At 37.7% G+C, this 27,015-nt stretch overlaps 1 protein-coding gene across 3 annotated transcripts in view; it reads right to left on the minus strand.

The window, feature by feature from the left end:
• Positions 1-27,015, minus strand: part of LOC145978451 (uncharacterized) — a 38,231-nt gene that overhangs the window by 4,009 nt on the left and 7,207 nt on the right. For all 3 annotated transcript variants that reach the window (XM_083111098.1, XM_083111099.1, XM_083111097.1), the window contains exons 2-6: positions 21,817-22,070; positions 18,011-18,259; positions 16,344-16,536; positions 13,841-14,015; positions 491-647 (exon numbers count right to left, since the gene is read on the minus strand). In XM_083111098.1, coding sequence (XP_082967224.1) covers positions 491-647; positions 13,841-14,015; positions 16,344-16,536; positions 18,011-18,259; positions 21,817-22,035 — 993 coding nt within the window. In that variant the 5' untranslated portion in view covers positions 22,036-22,070. The remainder of the gene's footprint in view (positions 1-490; positions 648-13,840; positions 14,016-16,343; positions 16,537-18,010; positions 18,260-21,816; positions 22,071-27,015) is intronic.

The following is a 27,015-nucleotide window of genomic DNA, read 5'->3' on the forward strand; positions in this document are numbered from 1 at the left end:
CTAAAAATTATGCAAATATCGAATTTTATTTTCATCTTGCACCAGTTTGGTGTGAAAAACTTGATTTTGTGATTACAAAACCTGTATTTTAATATTCTGATGTAATTGTTGAAATTTGAACAGAACACTCTTGGAAAATTGATGCATACAATTGAAGTGAAATATTTATAGAGTAATATTAATAAATATTTTGAACAACTTTTAATGATTACTATTTTCAAGCATTGGTATCGGTGGAAAATCGTTAAGGAAACTAAAAGCTGTAGAGAGACAGGAAGAAATACACGGGACTGACCTAGATTCCAACATGTCCACAGCATGGAAACCGTAGATGATCATCATATTGACAACTTCATATCGTTAATTGATATGTGAAGAAACGGCAGCCTGTAGTCCAGACAACCAGATAAAAGATGTGTTCATACTTACTACAAGATTATCCCCCAGATTTTTTACAAAACCTAAGTTGAACACTGCAGTTCCCTCTCACCTGAAGCAAAGTGCTAAACTTTCTAGAGTTCTCCTCGAATTTCTTGTCGTAATCATCCAGCCTGCTAGAGTACTCCAAGATTTGTTTGTGTTGCTCGGCTACCTTCCCCTTACAGCTTTTCAGATCTCTCCGCAGGGCTACCAACTGGCTATTGTACCTGGAACATGAACGACTTACATTAGTAAAATACACTTTCCTCCTCATGGCGTTTCTGTTACATAAGGTATGCTTTCGTACAATATTTCATCCCAACAGGCTTCACCAGGTGAGCACAAGGATACTATACATAACGGATTAGGTAGATTTATCAGCACTCCAGTAATGGTTGATACAGGCATATCAGTTGTCGATAACACCATGTAACAAAAAAAAGTTGTTATTTTGTTTTAGTGAATTTTTGTTTTGTTTGATAAATTAGGTCAAAACTAATATGTATGTGGTATTGCTACCTTCATGTAATTGTTTTTCTGGTAATATGACGGTTATTGTCATATGGCATCATAATATTAAAAGAATGTAATGAATGTTGAGAACATTTAAATAATCTACTTACGTCCGTAAACAGGTACAATACGAAGTTCAGAAAATAACGCTAGATGGCACCATTTGTAAGTCATTATAAATTGTAAAATTCTTTAATCACATTGTACGTGAATGTTATTTTGAAGTTAAATTCAAAGTCATCTTTTTGCAAGTGCCTTTGTAACAAATTTTAATCTCTTGTTGTTGAAGATCTCATTGTCGTAAAATTTACCGCCAAAAACAGTTTGCTTTCGCTATGCACAAGGACATTTTGATGTGACGGCGGCTGCACGCAAGGACAATTTGCAGTGATGGCGAAAACCTATAAAATTTACAGCGTAATATTCTCCATGCTATCGCATGAATAAAGATAGACAGTTTGTTCAAACGTTTATTACAAAAATATCTTGGACATATGCATCTGCAAGTATTGTGATAATATACAACTATTTTAACTAACAAATTATCCGAGTTAAATCTGTTGTACAAAAAAGACGGTGGTACAGGTTAGAAGAAGAGGAAAAAAAAAAGCGGTTGATTCTGGAAAAAAATGGAGCGGAAGAAGCTTGTTGGTGAAGAGAAGGGATAATCTTTTCCCGTAAAATTTTGGTGATCACACATTTGTGAGACAAGGACTGAGTGTTGTTTCCACACCGGTAATGGGTGAGGAACGTCTTCAAGATTTGGAGAAGGAAGATGCGTAAGTGATATGTTAAAAATATCGTGCCCAAATATCCGCAGAGGGACAACGGCATGGCGTCTTTTCCCGGCTACAGAAGGTAAGCTGCTGTTTTCCAAACTTTTAGCATGAGCTCATGTCGACGCAAATTAGGTAGATCTACAAAAAATTAACAGTGTACAAATATGCATGCATTCGTGTGAGGCGTGTGTTGCAAGATAAATTACACAAAAATCGTGTGCAATGTCATGATGTACATCAACTGACAGGCGACGTTTTCATTATCTGGTTAGAGCATTCTTTGTTAAAGAATCAAGAATCTTGTATTTTTCTATGATTAATAGTTGAACTATGTACAGTGTGTTTGTAACTCATTGAGACAACATTAAATATCATAAGTGGTAAAGGATTTATGGTAATTTAAATTTTATTCAGAGTGACCTGTAGGGGGGCTTCCTCCAAAACAAAGGAAAAATACTGGTTGGGGTTCTCAGTTCTCCTGGAGCGTCATACGAAAATTACTTATACTCAGATGGGGTTTCTGACGTCATATTTTATTTGGGGTAGTTGATCTCCCCCGGCAAATTTCCTCCCACCTGCGCTTTCAGGCGCTGCGAGAGTGACCTGTGGGGGGGGCTTCCTCCAAAGTAAGGGATAATACCGGTTGGAGTTCTCAGTTCTCCTGGAGCGTCATAAATAAGATCCATGAGACTCAGGGTGGAGCGTTTGATGCTGGGGTAAGATTAAAACAAATAAGTTTAAATAAATAGTCAAATAAATAAGTTTAAATAAAAGGTCAAATAAATTAGTATAAAAAAAAGTTAAAATAAATAAGTTGGAATTAAGTTCCTTTTGTTGTTTGTTTAAACTTGTCTTATTAAGATAGTTTGGAAGGGGTAATTCAAATTAGTAAAGATTAAGTATAGGAAACAAATATGGGAACAGAACAGGAACCTGTGACTCTGGACACCTTGCTTTCTTTTATTAAAGAAAGTAGTCAGGCATCCAGAGAAAACACAGAGCTAATGAAATCTGAGTTGTTGTCTCATACCAGTGACTTGGTTGGTAAGCTTCAAATGGATTTATCTCTAACCAATAAATCCATGTTGGAGTTAAAACAGGACACTACGAAGACAAGTGAAGGTCTTCAAGAGCTTGCATTGTCAGTATCCCAGTACAGGATTGAATGCATGAGTAGAGCCGAAAGATTAGAAAAGAAGCATGAGGGGTTGGCTAAAAGACTAGACTCGGAAGTACAGGGTGTGCAGCAGGCAATACAACAGTTAAAATTGGATAATGAAAATAGTTTTAAATTGTTGGAGGAACAGGTTGTGGAGAAAGTGATGGATAGAGTAGTAGTAAGGAAGACTCCGTCGGTTCGGATTGTTGAAGGAAAGAAGGTAGTAAAGGCTGTCAGTGATAGTGACTTAACCGTAGTGAAGAAGGAAGTTTTTTCATCGGTTCAGGGAACTCCGAGGGGTTCGTTGTACAGGGTTGAGGATAGTGCTGCAGGGATGAATAGTTTACCGGCTGATGTTATGTTAACATTAAGATCGATGGAAAGTTCTTTGGCAAGGTTTAATGGGGTCTTGGCTAGGTGGGAGTCTAGGGGCTCTGATCAGGATCTCGTAAAGCCAAATGCTGATGGGATCGAAGTAAGGCGGGTTGGTTATCATTACTCTGAGTCGGGGGCGTTAAGGAAGCGTGGTGTAGACAAAGCCACTTCTACTGAAGAATCGGATGGAGATTCTGCACTTCGATGTTCAAAATTCAACCACTTCAGGTCCACTCAGCCTGAAAATGTAGATTCCTTAAGTGAGGCGGATAGATCGGGTGATTGCTATCTGACGTCAAAGAAGAAGAGTTACATTAAGACCAGGCATGGGAAGGCAAAAATGAAAGGGTTGCAAGGATTAGTAGAACCTCGGACAAAGGTAATAAAGGATAATCTGGTAAGCTCTAACACTAACGATAATAACAGAAACACTCAAGCGAAAGTCTTTAGTATAAAACCTCAGGACTTAATGAAATTTCCAAAATTCAGTGGGTTAATAACTACAGTAACTCCATCCGAATTCCTGGAGAAGGTTGAGGAGCTGCTAGAGCTTTATGGGGTAGAGGATGGGCAATACATAAAGTATGTCCCAAAATTGTTAACAGAAAGCGCCAAGCTTTGGTTTGCGGAACGGAAGGATCGCGTTACAACATATGATCTTTTCAAGAAAGAATTCATAAACTACTATGAGAGTTCTAGGTGGAAAAGTTCATGTTTGGCTAAAATTCTGAATGCGCCATATATCAAAACCTCGGAGGAGAGTGTCTTACAGTTTTTCTCAAAAAACTTTAAACTCCTGCGTACGATCCAACCTAAAGCCGAAGAGTCGCAGATTATTGCGCAAATGGGCATTCTTTTACCTTATAAACTAAAAGAGCACTTTGTAATGCAGGACATATCGTCGTTCTCGGAGGCAATTCATGTAATTGAAAACTTTGAGTCGCTAAAGGATGTATCAGTAAAAAGGGATTGGCCTTCTTCTCCTAAGGTAAAGGGTCAAAGGGGCGGAGTAAATATGGTGGCGTTAAGGTCACCTAGCTCTGAAGAAAAGAACCTGGGGGATAACCAATTGCCAAGTAGTCCTCCTTCAGATGGGGAAAGGCTGTGGTATAGAAGTCCAAAGTCCAAATCACGCCATTTAAACAAGGTGTCTACATCAAATGACAAGTCGTTGGGAAACGAGTTACCCCTCACGTTGTAGGAGGTGATGTGAGGTCGGTAAATATAGATCCTCCCAAGAGCACAAGTGCTTCGGTGTCTACTAGTGCAGGTTCAGATGCATTATCTAAATCTTACTCGTTGTCACCATTGTTGGAAAATAAACAACTAGTAGGGGACAGCATGTTGCTAAGGTTAGCTCAAAATCATACAAGTTGTAGAATTGAATGTGATCAGAGGGGCAACCGCGGCGTAGGATTAACGATCAGTGGTCAAACTGCTGAACAGTTAAACGAAAGACTTCGGTCTTGTCAAAAGCTGTCTGACTCGGTAGTTATATTAATTGGGACAAATGATATTCTCAAGTTTAGGTCTGAAGAAGCTATTAAGCAAAGTTTATTGCAGACGTTGGATCTTTTGTCTAAAAGGACAAAGGAAATACATTGGCTAACGATACCTCCACTGGCACGGATTATGCGCGACAAAGGTACCAGTGTGTGGAGAAAGTGGCAGAGCATCAATGAGCTTATCATGTCGTTCCATAATGGAAAAAATGTTAGGGTAGTTGACATTGTGCCTTTGTTCTTCACAGAGCAAAATGAAATTCGGGGTGATTTGTATGAAGAATATTTAGGGAATCCCTCGCGAGGCAAGATCGATAAAATTCACTGGAACAGAGCAGGAATGGCCCGGGTGGTGGACCTTCTTCGAAGTAGGGGTGTATTTAACGTTTTGGGCCGTACTAACTTCAAACAAGCGTCTCAACTCGTGGTTGAAGCTGAGATCCATGCGATCGAAGAATTTCCAGTAAATAGAAAGGAAACGTCGAGGTCGGAAAACCGACAAAGGACCCTTACCAACGGGCAGGGGGTGAGGGCAAATTAAAGTCATCTGCCATATTATTTGTAAATATAGAGGAGGGTATTGATGAGTTTGATCTGGGGGAGTCAATAAATTCTATAACGCCAATTAATACTAGTAATCAAAGATGTGGATCTGCAATGATCAATGTTTCTATTATGGGTGAACCGTTCGTAGCCCTCTGTGATAGTGGTGCGGAACTGAGCCTCCTGGCTTACGACACCTGGAAATTGATATCATCGTCGGTCTCGCGGCCTAGGTTGGAGTCGGCGTCAAGTATTAAGTTAATTGATTATTCGGGTACGAAGTCTAAATCGGTAGAGGGTATTACGCGATTGAATGTCAATTTAGGGAGTTATGAATTTTATGTGCAATTTGTGGTTGTCAAAAAACTAAATGTACCCATCATATTAGGATTAGATGTTATATACGGTATACATGGGGAATTGAACTTCGATGTTGAGGCTTTGTTTTACCAAACTCCAAATGGCAGGACAATTTTGAAGTTCACTCCACTTGCTGACATAATGTCCAATGAGCAAGATTTGTCAGTTGCCAACATGTCCTTCGTGGCAGAAACTTCGAAACTTGAGCGATCAAACTTTGAAAATAAAATAAACGCCTCTTTAGATGAAGGTAGAAAATTAGATTCACGTTTGATCGATGTACTCTATGACTCCCAGCTGATGTTTACTGATAAACCGGGTTTATGTACCGAATACGTGCATCGGATGGAGGTAGACACAGACGAACCAATCGTGGCGCGAAATTATCCTATCCCATATGCCTATAGGGATAAGGTAAAGCAACAACTGAATGTAATGTTGGCTTGGGGGGTAATTGAACTTTCTGTCTCAGAACATCGTTCGCCTCTGCTAGTTGTGCCAAAACCCAACGGGGATATTCGTCTATGTGTCGATCTGAAGAAAGTAAATTCCCACGTGAAACCGATGCAACTTGCTCCCATGAGAATTAATGACTTGTTGACGTCGTTCATTGGCTGCAAGTACTTCACCTCACTTGACTTGGGAAATGCGTATTGGCAAGTTCCTCTTCATGAAAGTAGTCGTAAGTATACGGCCTTTGCCTTTGAAGGAATTTTGTACCAATTTAAGAGAGTAGTTTTTGGATCAGTGAATGGCACGGCCATATTTGTTGATGTCATGAATCGGGTCCTTGGATCATTTATGGATTTTGTAGTAGTGTACGTTGATGACATTATTATCCGATCAAAAGACTTCGAATCGCACATGAAGCATGTAGGTTTGGTACTGGAAAGGTTGCAGCGGGCAGGATTTACCTTGAAATTAGGGAAATGCAAGTTTTCCGTACAGGAATTTAAATTTCTGGGACACATAGTCACTACCTGTGGCTTTAAAAAAGATCCTATGTACGTGGAAAGTATAGTCCAGCTACGCAAACCTGAAAACTTGAAACAGCTTCAGCGATTGTTGGGATGTTTTAATTGGTTATCTAAGTATATACCCAATTATGCACTTGTGGCTTACCCTTTATACGAGTTGTTGAAACAAAAGACCAAGTGGCATTGGACCATGGAAGCGGATAAAGCGCTCAAGATGTTAAAGGCTTTGGTCGTCCAAGAGGTCACTCTGAGCTATCCCAACTTTGAAAGAACATTTTACATTCAAACAGACGCTTCCCTAATTGGGGTAGGTGGTTACTGTTATCAGCTTATTGACGGTAACGTCAAACCCTTAGGTTTTGTCAGCCGACTGTTGAAGTCCTATGAGAAATCGTACACTTCCACCGAAATAGAAGTATTGGCTATTTTGTACACGATTGATAAATTTTCCTCCTTCCTAAAAGGCAGACAGTTTGTTGTAGTTTCCGATCATAAATCCCTCACCTGGTTAGAATCAGCACATTCTTGGAACGCCAGACTGACGAGGTGGTTTATCCAAATTCAACAGTATTCTTTCGTTGTTCAATATTGTAAAGGCGCAGACAATATTTTGGCAGACACTCTTAGTAGGAGCTTTCCCGACATTTCTGATTCACAATTTAGGATAAATGTATCTGCTTGTGCACAAACAGATCAGGAAGTGTTCACGAAAGAAGAGTTGATAAGTTTACAAAGTCAAGATGACAAGTTATCCGAAATCATTGACAACCTGATGGGAACAGGACAAAAAGTCCAACCTCGTTCGAGATCATGGAGTCAAACGTACTGTATGAGGAATGATGTTCTCTATATCAAGGACTTTCATGATAACTCGCGTTTGAGGATTTGCGTCCCAGTCAAATTAATCGGTAAAATTTTAATAGCTTGTCATGATGATAAAGGACACTTTGGGGTGGCCAAAACTTTAGCTCAAATTTATCGCACGTTCTATTGGAGTGGAATGAAGACTGACATAAAAACATACATAAAAAATTGTGATCTGTGTCAGCGAACTAAGCCAAACAAACATCCGTCAAAATTTGTAGCCAGGTCACATTTTACTGATAAGCCTGGAGAGTTATTATTCATCGATTTACAGGGTCCGTTTATAATGGGGCCAAAACGAGAAAGGTTTTTGTTCACTGTGTTAGACGCAGCGACGAGATATTTAGTGGCTTATCCCGTTGTTAACAGCAATGCCTACACGATCGTGAACAAATTATCAAACATTTACTTTGTTCACTTAGGAGTTCCTAAAAGAATAGTCTCAGACAATGGACCTCAGTTCAAATCAAATATATTCAGGAATGCTATGAAATCTTGGGGGGTACAACTAACTTTCACTCCCGTATATCACCCGAGCTCAAATTTAGTTGAGCGTTACCATTCAGAATTAAATCGTTTAATGAGGGTGCTCTGTTCTTCGAATCATACCAAGTGGCCAGAGAAGGTGCCGGAAGCATTGAAATTGTTGAATGGATCTGTTTCGTCACAGACAGGTTATTCTCCGGCTGAGTTAAGACTAAACATGCCTATGCGTCTGGTTGACATGTCGTCTGTAGTTGCCCAGGATACTAATGTCACATGGGATGACAAATTGGTAATGGCCAATCTGACTAGTCACCAAAAAAGGCGGGGTAAATTGATAAAGTTTAATGCCAAGGAGAATGGTAAACCAGTGATTAAAGAGGGCGCCTTGGTCTTTGTAAAAAATCAAACGTTGAGCGGTTTGGGGGATAAAGTGATTAAAAAATATTGTGAACTCTTTCTTGGTCCATATCTTTGTGTAAAAAACAACAAAGATTCTACGCTATCGTTGATAGATTGTGTCACAGGGGAACAAATAGTTGACCAATCCATTCAGAACTGTAAATTGTGGAGTTGCTCAGAGGACAAGTTGGTGGTTTGGAAGAATAACTTGAGGGGTTTGAATTTAGAGAATGTGGAGCAGTGGCTGAAGCAACTTGAGGTTGCTGATGAGAAAGAAGCTTCCGGCAAGGGGAATCAAAGTAAGGTTGTGGGAAGAGAGGATTAAGGTTTTGTAAAGTCTCGTGTGGGTTAAGTGTGAATTAGTCTGCGGCGGGCCAGGAGGTCAAGTGGATGTAATTCTGCGGCGAACCAGCATACGAGATCAAAAACCTGAGATTTTCCTTCATTCTTTCAAATATGTTGAAATATATTCACAATCCGAATACGCCCCAGGGAGTCTTCCTTTCTAAAACAAATTGCACTGTATAACGTTCATAAGTCTCTAATGGAATGCGACTTTTCAGGAACAAAATTCGGTATAGCGTGGCGGGGGCCTGAAGCGTAAAATGATCCTGTACTGGAATGCTAGGCACCTGTTGCAAGGCTCGGTGTTTCTTCTTCATGTAGAATAAAAGAATCATCTAGGTGATGATTAGAATTGTATATAGTGTATATAAGTGTAATGAATCTGTAACTATGTGACTGTTTAAGAACAAGTATATATATTTATGATTAGTCAAATGGTATTGACCAAACCTAATAATTGATAATATGTTACTGGTCTGTGGCAAGGGTTAGCCCCTGTTGGGCGCCAAATATGACGGTTATTGTCATATGGCATCATAATATTAAAAGAATGTAATGAATGTTGAGAACATTTAAATAATCTACTTACGTCCGTAAACAGGTACAATACGAAGTTCAGAAAATAACGCTAGATGGCACCATTTGTAAGTCATTATAAATTGTAAAATTCTTTAATCACATTGTACGTGAATGTTATTTTGAAGTTAAATTCAAAGTCATCTTTTTGCAAGTGCCTTTGTAACAAATTTTAATCTCTTGTTGTTGAAGATCTCATTGTCGTAAAATTTACCGCCAAAAACAGTTTGCTTTCGCTATGCACAAGGACATTTTGATGTGACGGCGGCTGCACGCAAGGACAATTTGCAGTGATGGCGAAAACCTATAAAATTTACAGCGTAATATTCTCCATGCTATCGCATGAATAAAGATAGACAGTTTGTTCAAACGTTTATTACAAAAATATCTTGGACATATGCATCTGCAAGTATTGTGATAATATACAACTATTTTAACTAACAAATTATCCGAGTTAAATCTGTTGTACAAAAAAGACGGTGGTACAGGTTAGAAGAAGAGGAAAAAAAAAAAGCGGTTGATTCTGGAAAAAATGGAGCGGAAGAAGCTTGTTGGTGAAGAGAAGGGATAATCTTTTCCCGTAAAATTTTGGTGATCACACATTTGTGAGACAAGGACTGAGTGTTGTTTCCACACCGGTAATGGGTGAGGAACGTCTTCAAGATTTGGAGAAGGAAGATGCGTAAGTGATATGTTAAAAATATCGTGCCCAAATAGTCCGCAGAGGGACAACGGCATGGCGTCTTTTCCCGGCTACAGAAGGTAAGCTGCTGTTTTCCAAACTTTTAGCATGAGCTCATGTCGACGCAAATTAGGCAGATCTACAAAAAATTAACAGTGTACAAATATGCATGCATTCGTGTGAGGCGTGTGTTGCAAGATAAATTACACAAAAATCGTGTGCAATGTCATGATGTACATCAACTGACAGGCGACGTTTTCATTATCTGGTTAGAGCATTCTTTGTTAAAGAAACAAGAATCTTGTATTTTTCTATGATTAATAGTTGAACTATGTACAGTGTGTTTGTAACTCATTGAGACAACATTAAATATCATAAGTGGTAAAGGATTTATGGTAATTTAAATTTTATTCAGAGTGACCTGTAGGGGGGCTTCCTCCAAAACAAAGGAAAAATACTGGTTGGGGTTCTCAGTTCTCCTGGAGCGTCATACGAAAATTACTTATACTCAGATGGGGTTTCTGACGTCATATTTTATTTGGGGTAGTTGATCTCCCCCGGCAAATTTCCTCCCACCTGCGCTTTCAGGCGCTGCGAGAGTGACCTGTGGGGGGGCTTCCTCCAAAGTAAGGGATAATACCGGTTGGAGTTCTCAGTTCTCCTGGAGCGTCATAGTAATGGTGGTCAATTATATGAAATGTATTGGTTAACATGAATTAAGCATAGGAAAATTCATGATAAGATAAAACTGTGCAACCTAGTATTCTAAAATCTGTTTTGTTTTTGTTTTGGAGGGTCGCAGTATGTAAGGATGGCATCTTCCCGTCGTTGTAAGCATGATACAGACAGTTTTTGCTATGTGTGTGGCGTCTTCCTTAGTTCAAAGGCACTAAAACATAGGATAAAGGAGGGCAACAACTTCTGCTCAGCGTTCAGATCTTATTTCGGTATGTCTGTGGGAGACCAAGACAAAAAATGGGCACCACAAGTTGTGTGCGGGTGCTGTACATCCACTCTCAAAGCCTGGTATAGAGGAGAAAACAGGAAAATGAAATTTGTCGTACCTGGAATTTTTCGAGAACCTACAGATCGCACATCCAACTACTATTTCTGTGTTGTAGACTTGTTCCATCGCAAGGGTAAGAAACCTGTGTTTTTGAATATCCTAACCTGCCATCATCTCTCCGTCCCATTACACACAGTGAGGAGCTTCCTGTTCCTCCTCGTCCCCCAGTATGGGATGAACGTGTAGATACCAGTATTGAATCGGATACCGACATCTACCACGAAGAATGCCTCTCAGGGGATGCAAATGATACACCTCGCTTTCCCACGCAAACTGAGTTAAATTACTTAATCAGGGATCTAGGGCTAACAAAATCCAGTGCAGAAATTTTAACATCGCGATTAAAGCAGTGGAACCTATTGGATAAAACCTGCAAGATATCCCTCCAGAGGAAGCGCCATGAAGTAATCGGTGACTTTAAAATGATTGCATTTTTGATGGGCTTACAAGGGGGTAAACACAAAGTACCCTTGTTTTCTCTGCCTTTGGGATAGCAGGGATACAGGTAGACATTTTGAGACTCTTGAGTGGCCATTAAGGACGGAGTTAGAGATTGGACAGAAAACCATGAAGTGGGAATGCCTTCTCAAGCAGGAAAAGATCCTAATGCCTCCTCTGGATATTAAGCTTGGTCTCATCAAGCAATTTGTGAAAAGATTATTACATACAAATGTGGAAGCTTTCAAGAACCTCCAGACTGTTTTCCCCAAACTATCCGAGGCTAAGATAAAGGGTAGAATTTTTGTGAGCCCTCAAGTGAAGAAACTTCTTAACGCTGACAACTTCATCAGAAAGCTTCGACTTGTTGAAAGAAATGCCTGGAATAGCTTCAGGGACATAGTGAATAGTTTCCTGGGTAATCACAGGGTGGAAAATTACAGAGATGTCGTACAGGGTCTTCTGAATAACTACAAAGCAATGGGATGCAGAATGTCTCTAAAGGTGCATTTACTCCACTCACATCTAGATGTCTTCAAATCCCATATGGGTGCATACTCAGAGGAACAGGGCGAAAGGTTTCATCAGGACTTACAATTGTTTGAAAGAAGGTACCAGGGACAGTATAATGAGCGGATGCTAGGCGATTACATCTGGGGACTGATCAGAGAAGCTGATGGACATCTCAATAGGAAAAGTATAAAAACAACACATTTTTAGAGACCTTATTATCTTTACATGTAATGTACAGGTCTTCAAGTACTGTAGCCCTTTCTTTATATTTCTCCACTCTATTTTGACATGTGTTCAAACTTGTTTATCAATGTAAACCAGCTCTCATTGACCCAAATACATGCATTTACTAAAAAATCAGAAAATCGTTGTCATTTCATTAAAAACAATTTCCCACATGTAAAATTGTGTTTTTCTAGTGTTTTGTAGTAAACTGCATCGGAAACAGGAATTTTTGTTACATGGTGTAATTCTACATATCCAATATTTGATTTTGTTGTGAAGAATCTGGTTTTGTAATTTCAAAACAGTTCCTCTCCCCAAGAAAAACCCACTGCCATAAACTGGTTACATATATTATAGACATTAATGAACCACTTATGTTTCTTACGGAATTTTAACGGTGTTGGAACAGACTACTTACACCCTTCTAATAAAGGTAAAAACTCTTACCATAAACAGAAAGAATTTAAGTTGGTGGATTAACAAATATTATGGAAATCGGTTCCTTAAAAACACGTGAATACACAATGATAAAAACTGACATTTTTTAAGAACAAGGTCAAACACATCAAAGAAGTAATATAACTATGCTATAGATAAAAGCTTATATCCTTATTACGTTAAACACTTCTAGTACTAAGATCCCTATGACATTTATCAAAGCTGACGCAGTGAAATGCAAGTCTGCATACACTTTGTATTTTTGTTATTTTACGGTGATGTTCTGCTACATATAGGTAATCATGATGATAACGATGAGTGATGGTTAGATGAAATTGATGAAGGCACACTCACACAGGTTGGGATTCAAACTCAGAAACTACAGTGGCAAGTTACAAAGTTAAGTAGCTACTTAACATGCTGGCCACAAAGCAAGTGGCACTCGGCATACAGATGGGTAAGAAAAAACACAATCTAAACTATGATAAAAAAACACCTCAAAAACAAACAAGAAAAAAATTTAAAACACTTAAACCACATTGAATCTAATGATATTTGTTTTGCGGTTACGCGGTGATAGGTAACTTACTCTTAATAAGTTCACGTTTAATTTTTCCCGTGCCGTTTTCATTCATGATCGATTTCACAAACTGTCTGGTGACTTGATCAGGCATGTACTGGCAAAAGAAGGAAGTACCATGCAGAAGCAGCAGAAAGTGAAAGGCTCACATCTACTAGTGCCTCCACAACTGCGAGAGGGAGGAAAATGAACCATGCCACCTGCAGCAAGAAGCCTGATGAAGCCACCAGACAGGTGGCGGAATCAATCACAAACAAAAACTGTGCAGATAATGAAACTTGAACTTATTAGAGTGAATTACTACAACCACATAACCCTTAGTTGAGTAACAAATTACAATTATGTGAAAGATAAGCATGAATGCTGTTCTTGCTACAAAGGCCCTTCAACACCATCAAACCCGGGACCCCAGGATTTGTTAAGTAATGAATAATGGCACTCAACTCCAGCTCATTCTTCACACCTGTGGACCACATGGACATAGGTACTTTTGTTGTTATTAATTTGATATGTCTGTGGAGAAAACTCAAGATTAATTCACGACTGCCACTACAAAAAGACATGCATTCCTTGGGATATGCATCCTTCAACCTGACCAACCTTTTCATTCCCTGCCGTATGCGACGGATGCGCTTCCTCAGCACCATGTTCGACGGAGGGAGTGGTTCTGGAATTCGATCATCTACCTCGTGGGAGGTACCACTTGGAGATTCATCTCCTTTTGAGTTGGAGTGAGTGGGCGAATCAAGACACAAGTACGATTTGTTTGATGATGCTGGAAGTAAATTATGGTAAAAGTTGATTACTAATACCACCACAAACTAAACAATGTACACAGGGATGCAACACATTATACTATATCAGTATCGGCCAATATAGGCACATCAATGTAGAAATGACATTATTTTTCAAAGAGAAACTTATTATAGTCACTGGGTTATACACATTAATAAACAGGATGAATGAACATTAATGGATATTGTGTGTGTTCACAGGGCATTTGTAATTTTGTATCAGAGCCGAAGAGTATCAGTTATTCGTACTGGTTCTCCATCTCACACTGTCACAACCAGTTGCTACTCTTAAATACCTAGGTGGATTAAATTCAGAGCTGCTCAATCTTGATAAAAAATAAAAGTCACTACTGTAAGGGGCATTTACAAGGTCAACAATTATTATTATGGTTATTGCATTATTCATTCAATTGTTTATAAATGTAGTTACAAACTTCAGACGATATACAAAAATAACTGTAAATCTAAACTTACACATAAATGCCTTTAACCTCCCACACCATGCTATGCAGTACACCCAAGGAATTCCTCGCTCCACTGTACAACAAAGCTTCTATACCACCAAGACATCTGTAGTAGTAGGAAAACATGGAAATGAAAGGAACCACTCATCCCCTATCTTTCAATGGTGTAATTAGGACAGTGGCTTTGCCCCTTCACTGTTGATATTGTTTGCCAATTTTACTGTTTTGTTTTCATGCTATGCCAGAACAGTTCTAGAGTTTCTAATAAATCAGAATTTAATTTACAAATCACATTCCTACTTCTATAATAATGAATATTTGTGATAACTCTTCCACACCATGAACCACACGTGCCCACTTCTACTGTCGGATTAAGAATTATGGATACTACGGTTTGAGCTACAATTAAAAGTTAGCCAGCAGATCTTCATGAAAAATTACATCAAAATTTAGCTTATTTAATTGTGTGTTAATCTCTGGTAAGGATTTTCTTTTTAAATATGGCTTCAATTTGCAGTGACAACCTGCAGTTTCCAGTTTAACAGACAATGCTATAGCAATAGCATATATGGTGTTGCCACATTCAATACATATCTTTATTCCGTTGAATAAAACCTATATAAAGTCGTTTTTGCAATGTAAATTGACAATGATATAGTGTTTTAAAAACAGCTGCAAGGCACTTCAAAATAAGAATATATTTGTAGGACTATCCAATAATAAGAAAAAGTAGTTTCACAAAAGTCCTAAGAATCTCTTTTTGGCCAATTTAAAAAAAATTGAAAATTAAGAATTAATTTAAAACCTTTCTACCTGCACAGCATTTAAATTTCATCACGATCAGATAAAAGTAAGCGGTCATCTGGTAAAAACAAAAAACTGGCACTTTTTGTTATCATGATGATATAAAATTGAAAGACATACTAGGAAAAAAAATTGATACCATAGCTTAACCTTTAGACGGCCGAGCAGGTTTACAAAAGCAACCCCATTCTGGTCCAGGTGCTTCTCGGCGGGAATTTTAAATTTGAACACTCTTAGGAGGAAAATTGTTATAACTCTGGCACTTGGTGCAATCTACTTCGGATAACTTTTGTTTTTCAGCTAAAACATCAGCGCATGCAACCATGTACAATTCAGAACGCCGGACCGAGAAAGGGGGTTTGGGGGGCACAACCCCCGAATTTCAATGGAAAAAAACCATAAAAATCTGGAGTTTGCTCCCTCTTCCCCTGCTACTTTGGAGAGAACGTGCAAACTTTAGTATTCTTTTCAAAGAATGGACGTTTCTCAACAGAATGAAACATGTTTCATGTTCCTGGGTGCCATACAAGTTGAATAATGAGCCAAAATGTGAAACTCTGTTCGGAAATGTGGCATGGATATGTTGCGGAGAGGGGGGGAGGGGGTAATCAATATGAATTTTCCAGGCTTGCTCCAGACCTGTGTCAGAGTTTCCACCCAAACATAAGAGTATGAAGCACATCCATTTCGCAATCAGCACCATGATACCGGTATCATCGGGCCAGTAAAGGTTAACGTAGAATTGAATAAGCTAAATTTTGATGTAATTTGTTTTTACACAGGTCTACTGAATATTTTTTAATTGGAGTTCAGACTTGAGTATCCATAATGTTTAATCCGATAGTAAGTCTGGCAAAGTAAGGGGAAAAATACATTTTCCTGCAGTCCTTCCCCCTATTCCCCTGTTTCCTCACCAGCAAGGGTTACGCATTCAACCTAATGCCACTGCTTCAAAGTCAGAGCTATAAATATGTGTAATGGTGTAAAATAACCATCAACATTGTGCATGGCATTACCCTCACTTTAGAGATAAATACTTACGCCCAAATGTAGTAAAATCCAAAAACTCTGTTCCAAAATAAGAAATCTCAGGTAACGTGGGTTCTATCTTCTCCTTGAAGTACTCCATAGCCATTGTGGAAAGGTCAAATAACTCATCAGTGACTTTATATGGCCGGGTAAGCTTGGCGGTTACTTTAATGTGATGCAGTATTCTGTACACTTCATCCAAGATCTGTGGGGTGGAAAAGATTAAAAGATCCGTTACAAAAGATCTAACACCACCTGGACATTGCATGCCATTATTAACACCAGTTTCAGATTAAAATGTAAAACAATGAATTAACATTGCACACACACACATGAAGATTGACACATTAAATTAACAATACATTGTGCAAATTGAAAAAGACGATTTATTATTAGTGATTGGACTACGATGACTTTATTTTTAACGTGGAATGTTTTTACATGCAGAAGTTGTTTTTAACACCTTTCTTGTTTTTGTGAACATGGTGCTAGTTTTATTGGTCATATGAAGCATATTTTCACATTTAAGATTTAAGTCATCATTTTTTTTTACCAAAATATGGTAAGTAGTTTTATTCATATTTAAGACATCGGTAAAATTTTATTGGATCTGTGGAGTAATGAACAGGAATTTTGTTTCTCATCGTCACATTTAGACAACAGTAACAGAAAAGGAACACAAAAACAGGAAAAATTACACTGAATACAAAACGTGTGCACTTGATTATGGAAATTAATAATAAGTTTATGTTCACAGCCTATTTTGGGGCTTGTATTATCTTACAATGCCTTTATAAGCACCTATTTTAATAATTTTTGCTGCCTATTTTAAAGGTTTTTAGTGGTTGTAAATCTACATGCTAGTCATCAATATGCATTAAAGGACACACTTCTGCAAGAGACAATAATTTTATAAAATGCTTAGTACAAGGAAGACTTTATAATTTTTAGCAACAGTTTTTTAGGCCATAGAACTATGAGCCCTTATTCAAGATAAATGCAGTAAACGTGGTTTAAAATTACTTACGTGAAATTTAGAAATTTCGCACTTCCACGTGGCACAATTTGAGTGGTTAAATCCTATTAATTTCAAAGATTAATTTAAGATTAAAGCCATCCCTACAACTTTCACTGAAAACAGAGCATTCATGACACACCATTGAATGCCAATGAACAATGTTCATATTGGAAATCTTTAAAAATAAGATAATAATAATAATAATAATAAAGAAATAGATTGGCCACGGAAAAGATGATGATATATTTTTTTTTTCCAAAGGAATGTGTACATCAAAAAAACTGAAAATAATTTATTATCACATCAATCACTGCTGTAGAAATATAAATTTCCTTTGTTGAATAACTGCAATTAAATAAATACAGACAAGAATGTTCCAAACCTCGCAAGTCACAACCATGTGTTTTGAGTAACTTTCCCTTCACCACACAATAGAAATAAATAGCATTCTTTACCTCGATGCTTTCTTCAATAATGGATTTCAGTTGACAGCCTGATTATTTAGACGCATTTGTAAGCAGAAATTGTCGGAAGTTAATGAATTAAATGTGGAATTCAACGTGTTGTTTGTATGTGTAGGCACAGCTTAACTCATATCATAATTAGTAATATCACATCAGTACAATCCTACTGATTAAGTAGCACGTTAACATTCTCCTACCTCCCCTGCGAAAAAGCAGCAGTGCTTTCTCTCGATGTGCTTTCCAAACGTCATCTGCAGGAGAGTAAGCCTCATGTGAAGGGTCTCTATAATGTCAGATTCACATGCGAGGGGGTGGTTCCGCCTGGCCGACTCCCGCCGAGGCATCTTGGCCTTGATGCTTTGGAAACGCTGCAGCATCTGGTTCTGTAAGCGCTGGAAGGTCGAATTCAATATTGTGCCGCATGTTCGATCAAACTGACGACAAACCTGAAACATATCCAACAAACATGTAAATAAAACATTCACTCATTGCAAAAGGAGGTACAATGTCCACAGCTTATGTATGAAGTCTGAAGGATTTCCACTCATCTCACAAAAATTATTTCCATGCTTTTCTATCAACATTTAAACAACTTTTCACACTACTCTATATGAGCGTAACATAAGTATCATATTTTCAACTTTGCATGTTAATCGAACAAATCATGTTCATTCAACATTATTTAAATTAAATCATGAAAAATAAAATAAACATTTTTATAGAAAATACATATCTGATACCACTTTGCCTGATGCCAATACCAATGCTGACAATATTACCAACTTACACTGATAAAAATGCCGTACTTGGCTACTGAAACAATTTAAGTAAAATTGTTCAGAATATTTAAAATATAGTTTTATAAATTCAGATTATACCATATTAATCTACCAGAGCTATATCACATGAGATAATTATTTAATTGCAAAATCAATTTTCCCTCACTTTGCTGTTGCCAAAATAAAGAGAATTATGCACTCTGCACAGCTTTCAGGATATTTAAACTGTGAGATTCCTGGAATACAGAAAAGCATTGGCCAGTGCAAGTGACTAAATGTGAAACGATACCTTCGCAACTCAGCACTAATATATATATATATATATATATATATATATATATATATATATATATATATATATATATATATATACACACACTGGTATATATATCTGCATTAATAACAATAATAATAATAATAATAAAGTGTGAATGCCAAGCATGACAAATACATACTTCTATTATAGTAATATTGTCAGAAAACTGGACGGTGGTACATCCAGCATGGGAAATATGGACATTCTAGACATTCTTTTTAAAAATATTTAAAATTAATATCTTTCACAGTACCATTGAATTTTACTAATTAAAGAAGAATGGCATACTGAATAAGATATTACTCTGATAAAATGGAAAACCAGTGGCGGCAATTGGATGCCAAAACTGGGGAAGGGAGTGCAAGAAAAGTTTACTTTCTCTTGATAGACAATACAAGGCTTAGCATTAATAGGCCATAGTGTGGAGCAACTGCTCCTTGCCTCCCATAATCACCACCACTGTGGGAAACTTGAAAAAATATTACTACTATATATGTACATTTGCATAGCCTACACACACACACACACACACACAAATTAACTTTATTTTAATGAAACATACTTTTTTCTAAAGAAGCTTCCCTTCCGACTAATCAGCAAATCAATCCTAGCTGTGGGTCAGTTTACAGTTCACACAGCCCAGTCTTGGTACAAGAAATAAATGTTTGACAGTTGCATGTGTAATATAATGAGTTTTTTTGTAGATGAATAGTTGCAATAAAAAAAATACACGTAAGTTAATTTTAACCATGTTTATGAGAAAAACTTAAATGAAATATCTAAATTGAAAGGAAAAATCTATAATGCAAAATACTAGTCAAGAGGTCTGATAAAATCAAAATCAGTAAGGAACAATGTAATCTATTGAGAGGTAAGAAAGAATATGTTAGTGGATGGGACAAGAGAAACAGTAGTAGTAGAAAAAAAACAGAATACACCAAGGTGGATTGATTTAAATCTGGCCGATTTAAATCGCTTTCAAGAAATAATTTATAGAATAATGTGCATAAGGATATGTGCATAAGGATTTTGTAAATATCAGAGTGCATTAATCTCTTAATCATTTCAAGGTGTTTATTAGGCTCTAAGGAAGGTAAAGAAAGGAAACAAAATATATGTACTGACAGGGTGAATCTCAAACAAAAGTAAATGTTATATGCTTACTTTAAGCACACTTAAATTTCTCTTAATTTAAAATTCAATAATTGTTATAGGCAAAAATAACAAACATTTGGAGTAGAATAATATACAAAATATTAATCATGTTAAACCATAAATAGTGTCATTATCATTAAACTATAAACAAACATGGCAGCTGATATTTTGAAAACTATCATTAAAACAATCACCAAAATTCAGCTACAAAAAATGTAAAAAAATATTTTCATTATACAGGGTGTCTCAAAAGTAATAGTGCAAACGGACACAGGTGAAAGTACACAATAATAGAAGCAAAAAAAGTCTCAGTAAACATGGGTGTGCAAACGAGCCATTTGAGATAATTGCGAATGTGTGGTTACAAGGTGCCACTCACATGTTTGTAAATGTCATCCTAGTTCGTAAAATGTACTCTTCGTTGCTGTAAGGTACCATTTTCACTAAGCAGTACAGCACAACTGACGTTACTCTCACGGTACAATTAGACTGTGTACTGATTGTATCCATCCTGTTTGATTACAACGTCACCTCTCGGAAATGTTCTGTTTTGTAAACAAAGAGCAAACCACTGATAACGCAAGGAGTAAAAGCACTCTGTGCTTACAAAATGCAACCATTGACGGCTTGTAACCACACATTCGCACACGTTATTAGCATTTTACCAACTAGGACGACGTTTACGAACAATGAAGTCAGTGGTGGCTTGTTGTTGTTGTTGAGTTGGTGTTTTAAGTCCACTTTATGCACAGTATGGCTAATCGGGACTGGACCTACAGTTTAAAGTGGGATCCGAACCACTTGTGCCTCCACCGGGTATCGAACCCGGGACCCCTTGATTACAAGGCAACGACGCTACCACTGCACCATGGGGGAGGCCAGTGGCGGCTTGTAATCACACATTCGCGAATATCTAAAAAATTGCTAGTTTGCAGACCCATGTTTACTGAGACTTTTTTGCTTCTATTATCGTGTACTTTCACCTGTGTCAGTTTGCGCTATTACTTATGAGACATCCTGTATAGTACATCCAGAATGTTTAATTTTTACTGGAAGGAAAGTTACTGAAAATATTATGGTTTCATTCACACACCCAACAAACATTTCCATAGTAGGTTCATATATACAGTATCAGAAATAGAAATATATATATATATATATATATATATATATATATATATATATATATATTCACATATAATTTTTAATTGACTTTAATCAAACTATTCAAATATTTTATAGGGCCTGTTTACCAGAAAAAGCCTTTCTATAAAACACATGTATCATCTATATGTAAAGTAAAAAAAAAGTAAAGTGTTCCCCTGTGCATAGAACCACGCCATGAAGGCGTATAGGGGGTGTGGGGGTAACGCCCCACACTTTCTTGATCCGGTCGTGAGTGGGGGTGATGTGATCAGCATCACGCCCCTGACCGACTTTACCCCCCCCGGTTTCCCCCAGGTACCCATGTTATTCGACGCTGGGTGTGCGCCGGGGCCGCTTCCACAGTTAGAAAAGTTCCCGGATTTGAACCGGCCGGGGATCGAACCCGGGACCTTTAGCATGGTAGTCAGACGCGTTACCGACTGAGCCACCGCGACCACCTATCATCTATATGTATGGTGTCAAAAACAATACAAATAATTTTAAGCATGTTTTTTTTAAATAAAAAAATAATTTCAATTAAAAAAAACAATGAAAATTATTTTTAAAATAAAAAGCGTGATTTTTATCCACCCTGGGATGCACTTACAAGACGTAGATCGGCTACATTCCTGTAGGACATGTAACTCAAGATCTTCTCCAGAATCTCCTGTGGAAGGTTCAGAAGGTGAATCTGCATAGACTGGTCAACTTCCTCCTCATCGTGGCTGGCTTCTCGGCCGCTCCGGAGTGACCTTGAAGGACCTGGCTCGCTACAAGAGCCTTCCCCTGACCCTACTCCACTACTTGACTGCCGTGTGGACACCATGATTTTGATGATGTTGCCTCAGTGCTTCAGAAAATCTGCAGAAAGAAACATTTCGGTACACATTATTTGTTTTCTTAACCCATTAACTGCGGCAGAGCTATAGTAAAACCTCGTTAATCCAGATCCCGATATATATATATATAAAATCTCTAAAAATGGGCCTTTTTTGCAGTGTGTCTATATATAGATGGTAATTCAAAATTAACGATTCTTGTATTGCAGCAAGTCCTTTTCATAGACATTTTTTTTTTTATTTTTAGTAGTCTATGTGGGCTTTTGGCAATCAAACAATCCATTGTTGATTCTTTGTCAGTTGCTGATTTCACCCCCCCTTCCCCCCCGGAATGGACTTAAGTCGGTAGTGTGTCCGACTGCCATTCGGGAGATCCACGTTCGATTCTTAGGGTGGGTGTTCTTGTCCATGCTAAGTGGCTCTGGGACTCACCCAGCCTCAAATAAATGGATACCTGGGGGCAACACTGGAGGGTAAAGGCAGAAGGAGCATGGTGCTGATAGCATCATCTCCAATTTGACAGAGAACAAGAATATCCAGTTTTCGACCTTCCAAATTTGCAGGTATTTTATAAAATTCTGATCTCCATACCAGCGACAAGTTGCTCTGCACAAGGAGTGTCAAAATAATCATTAAAACCAGACTACATTCGTGTATGGCAGATGATTGGCTAATGTCTACCTTAATTCCATTCTGTGAGTCCGATGTTTTAAAAGTGGTTCAAAAAGAGGAAATTATCAACAAATTTGTTGCAACAACTTTGCAAAGAAGTTATTATAACTTTCGGCTTGGGGGGGGGGGGTGGATACCCCTGAGGTAAGATAAAGTTCCCCATGCATATAGCACCATGCCACAAAGGCACATGTAGAGGGATATGGGAGTAAGGGTTTCACACATTCTTGATCTGGGCCATTTTGGAAGTGATGTGATCAGCATGATGCTCCAGATGCCTTTACCCCCCCAGGTAAGGCTGGGTGAGCTGCTTTTATGCAGGGAGAAGGCCTGGAAAATTCCGACCATAGATCACCCACCCCAGGAATCAAATACTGGTCTCCCACATGGCAGTCAGGTGCCCTACCGCCACCACAGCTAGTGCAAAGATTTTCATTATTTTTTTTTAAAAGTATATAGGCACTTTGTTAGTGCATATGCAAGCAAATTTGAACCACATTTTATTGTATTCAGCATATTTTTGTTTCTTTAAGGTATAAGGAACTTCCTTCATACACTCTGCTATCTTCCAAGTTAGAAAAATGTGCTCCCCTTGTGTGTCAAAGTGCAAAGAAGCTTTTCTAGGTGAAAAACTTTGTTGGTTGCAAATTTGAGCAAAGTAATCACTGTACATTACAGCTAAGGGTTCATGAATCAAACTAGCAAGAATTTTAAAAATATTCCAGCATGTGGGACTGATATTTGGAATGAAATACGCATGCCCTATATACCTTCATATTACATATCTGTTACACATCTCTCTCCTGTTGTTTTTATTTTTACACTAACAGTTCACCTCAAGAAGTAAGTTCTATATGAGAAAAACACTATTAATTATAGGTTGATGCTCTTGTTAGAGCACAGTTAATGCAATTTTAAGCCATAAAAATCCTTGCCCAAATGATAACTGTTTAATTTGCATAATCATTATTTTATTATGTTGTTCAAAATGGGTGGTGCAATGGCATATTGTTAACATGATGCACCCAGTATCTACTCTCGACCTAGTGGCATGCCCAAGGGAGAGGGGGGGGTTGGGGGGGTTATAACCCCCTTTGGCCCAGTATTCCTAGAAAAAAGAACGTAAAAGGTAAGAAAATATGACAAAATGAGGGCTGACTACCAAGAGAAAGTATAGATAACCCCTCCCTTTTGAAAATCCTGGGCACGCCACTGTCTTATCTATGACTTTCCTGGACTTCTACACTAGATACTACAGGTTTGTAGCATGCTGAATTTCATTTTTTCTACCCAATTAGGTTAATCACATTGATGAGGATCAATGATGATTAAGGACTCCCCCAGATGACATAGTGATAAGGTTGTTGCCTTGTAGTCGAGGGGTCCCAGGTTTGATTCTCGGTGAAGGTGCATAGTGTTTTGGATCCCACTTTAAAATGTAGGTCCAGTCCTGATTAGCCTATCTGTGTAAAAAGTGGGCTTACTACCAATGTTTCTGAACAGATTCCAACCCAGACACACTGCTGGGTGATAAATATAACCTGGATTTTAGGCAAAATGCCTATTAGTTTCCCACGCTGGTAGACAAAAATTGAACACAAAAGTACACCGATCCGAAGGTTCTGAACAATACTTTATGTTGCCTTTTTTTTTTTGCCTCTCTTGTCATTCCAACAAGGCATTTTTTTTTAAAATCATACCTCTCTTCTTCTAATTGATTTCATTTTTCAATAACCCTTGTTATTCAAACGCCACCACGTATTTAATTTACACAGCAACAATTCATGCACAAGTTTTAAATTCAATAGCAGGCAGTTTGGAAACATTGCATTCATTATCGGTTTCGCAGAAACAACAGCGCAACTGACTACCTTGCTGAAGCAAAGCGGGCGACAATACTGTCACGGTTGAAATTGATCCATTGGCGACAGCATGCTTCAAATATGTCCCCTGTAACATCCGTTGATGTGGAAAGGTCCTTTTCGGCAATGAAGAATGTTTTGTCTGACAAAAGACAGTGTTTCACAACTAACAACTTGAAGAAAAACCTAGTTGTTATGTGCGACAAGTAAAAATGTATGCTGGCATTACTAAAGTGGCCGAAATGAGTTTTCTTAAATTTTATTGTTGTAATATCTTTGAGATCTGTGTTTGTTTGTGTTTATCATTGCTAAATCTGCAAATGAAGAAAAAAAAAACATTCATTGAAGCATTAATATTTTACATATAGTCCTGTTTGAAGGCAATGGGTATGATAAAACTCTTACTTTGTGTTTTTGTATTTGTTTGTTTCGTTTTGGCCCAGGTAAGATTAAAATGCTACTAAGTGTATGTGGTGTTTGTTTTTGTTGTACAGCTAACAAAGTTTTATTGATGTAGGCATCCATCACATGTGAATGAAAAGCAACTAAATTAGATTTTAAAAAGGAGGCATTTTGCTGGGCATCATAAATATTGAAAGTAAAATCCGAATTGTTTACCCTACGTAACAACAGCTCAATAATATTTACTAATTTTAGGTTAATTTGTAAATACATTTTTAAAGATTTAAGAAGAATTTAAGTCCTTCTCTTCAATTTTTAATGCCTCCTCTTCAATTTTCACTGACTTTTTTTCAATTTTTCGCTGCCTTTTTGCCTGCCATTTTCAATAATTTTCAGTGCCTTAACATCCAGGCTCTAGTGATAAGTATGCAACTATGCTTCACACTGAATATATATTGTACGGGAAACACAATTTTAAAATTAAAATTGCAAATACTCAACTTCCTAAATATTATTTCACTTCAAATCAATCGATACAAACTAACTTTGCAACTTTTGACACAAGACATTTTTAAATCAAGCCTCTTACATACAAACAAAAACAAATCGAAATCAACAACTTAAAACATATATCGACATTGATACAGCGAGCACAAAAAATGACGTTGCATGGTGATATGCAGACGATGATTTGATTAAATTGAAGAAATATCACTCACAAAAAAAAACACCCATGCCCAGGTTGGGACTCAAACGTGGGAAGCTGGCCCCTGTGGCAGTAGTCAGCACATCGCACTACTTTGCTAGGGGTCCCGGGTTCGAATCCCAGCCTGTTTGTGAGTGCCAATTCATCAATTTCAGCACATCATCACTTATCCCCATCTTCGCAAATGAGTCAAAAGTGGCACAAAAGGCAAAGTAAAATAAAGCAAATCAATCAAACCTGGGAACTTCAGTGGCAAGATTGAAAGCCACTTACTGTGGTTGACCACTAAACCATATATAAACTATAATATGAATGCTTTCATCTGTCTCTGCATGTTTGACAAATGAATAATATGCTATGTTCTCTCTTGCAGCACCTAACATGTGCCTCTCCAGTGCATGATCTCCACAACAAACACTTTGCCATCAGCTTTAGTATCAAGAGTGCAAAAACTAACTTTATTCATGTTGATGCAGGTGCAACTTACTCACGTAGTATAAATTATCAGTACCATTACATTAAAAGGTAGGAATAAGGCACTATTACGCGTTCAGCAGTCTTGCCATTTTTTTTTAACCTTTTTACCTATTTTTACCATACCTCTTGATCCACGCCTTGTCTGACGCAGCCAGTCATAATTAAATTGGCATAGTATGTCTACCTGATGAAGGGATTAGTTATATCCTGAAACTAGTTTCACGTAAATCGCATACTCACCAACGTAAGTACTTTAAAGTATTTTATAAAATCTTTTTATATTGTACTGATAATTAATAACTTTATTTGTCTCAGATATAATGAATTCCAGGAAAAGATTTTTCAAAATCTCAGGGTTTACATAACTGTATTCCCAGTCCAGATTAATATTTGTGCATCAAGTAGTAAACACATAAATGCATGAAGTAGAAGGCAAGCAATGTTTTAATACACTACACTGGTATCTAGAGGGGGGAGAGGGTGATATATATTTTTTATTTATTCATTTTATTTAATACAAGATTCTAAATACAGCATTAGCCATTTTACATTGGAACGTACTAACAGAAAATAACAACAAAAATAATAGTATAAAATAAGAAAAACATGAACTAAACTTACATTTGGTTAAGCGACTCGCATACTTCTAGTCAACACTCTTCTAAAATGTGCCAGAGTATCAAAATGTCTATTTGGCTTGTCAGATAATTATATTGGCTGGGCAGTCTATGGAACAGAGAATGATGGATGAGGCACAATCTTGGCTTCTGAGAAGCGAAAAGTTGAGTGCTTCTTGCTGAGTGGGGTGGCACTCGAAAGGGAATTCCTGAAGAAGGCGGTCACTTCTG

The sequence above is a fragment of the Lepisma saccharinum genome, chromosome 24 (assembly GCF_977018435.1).
Source record: "Lepisma saccharinum chromosome 24, izLepSacc3.1, whole genome shotgun sequence".
Classification (NCBI taxonomy): Eukaryota; Metazoa; Arthropoda; class Insecta; order Zygentoma; family Lepismatidae; genus Lepisma; species Lepisma saccharinum.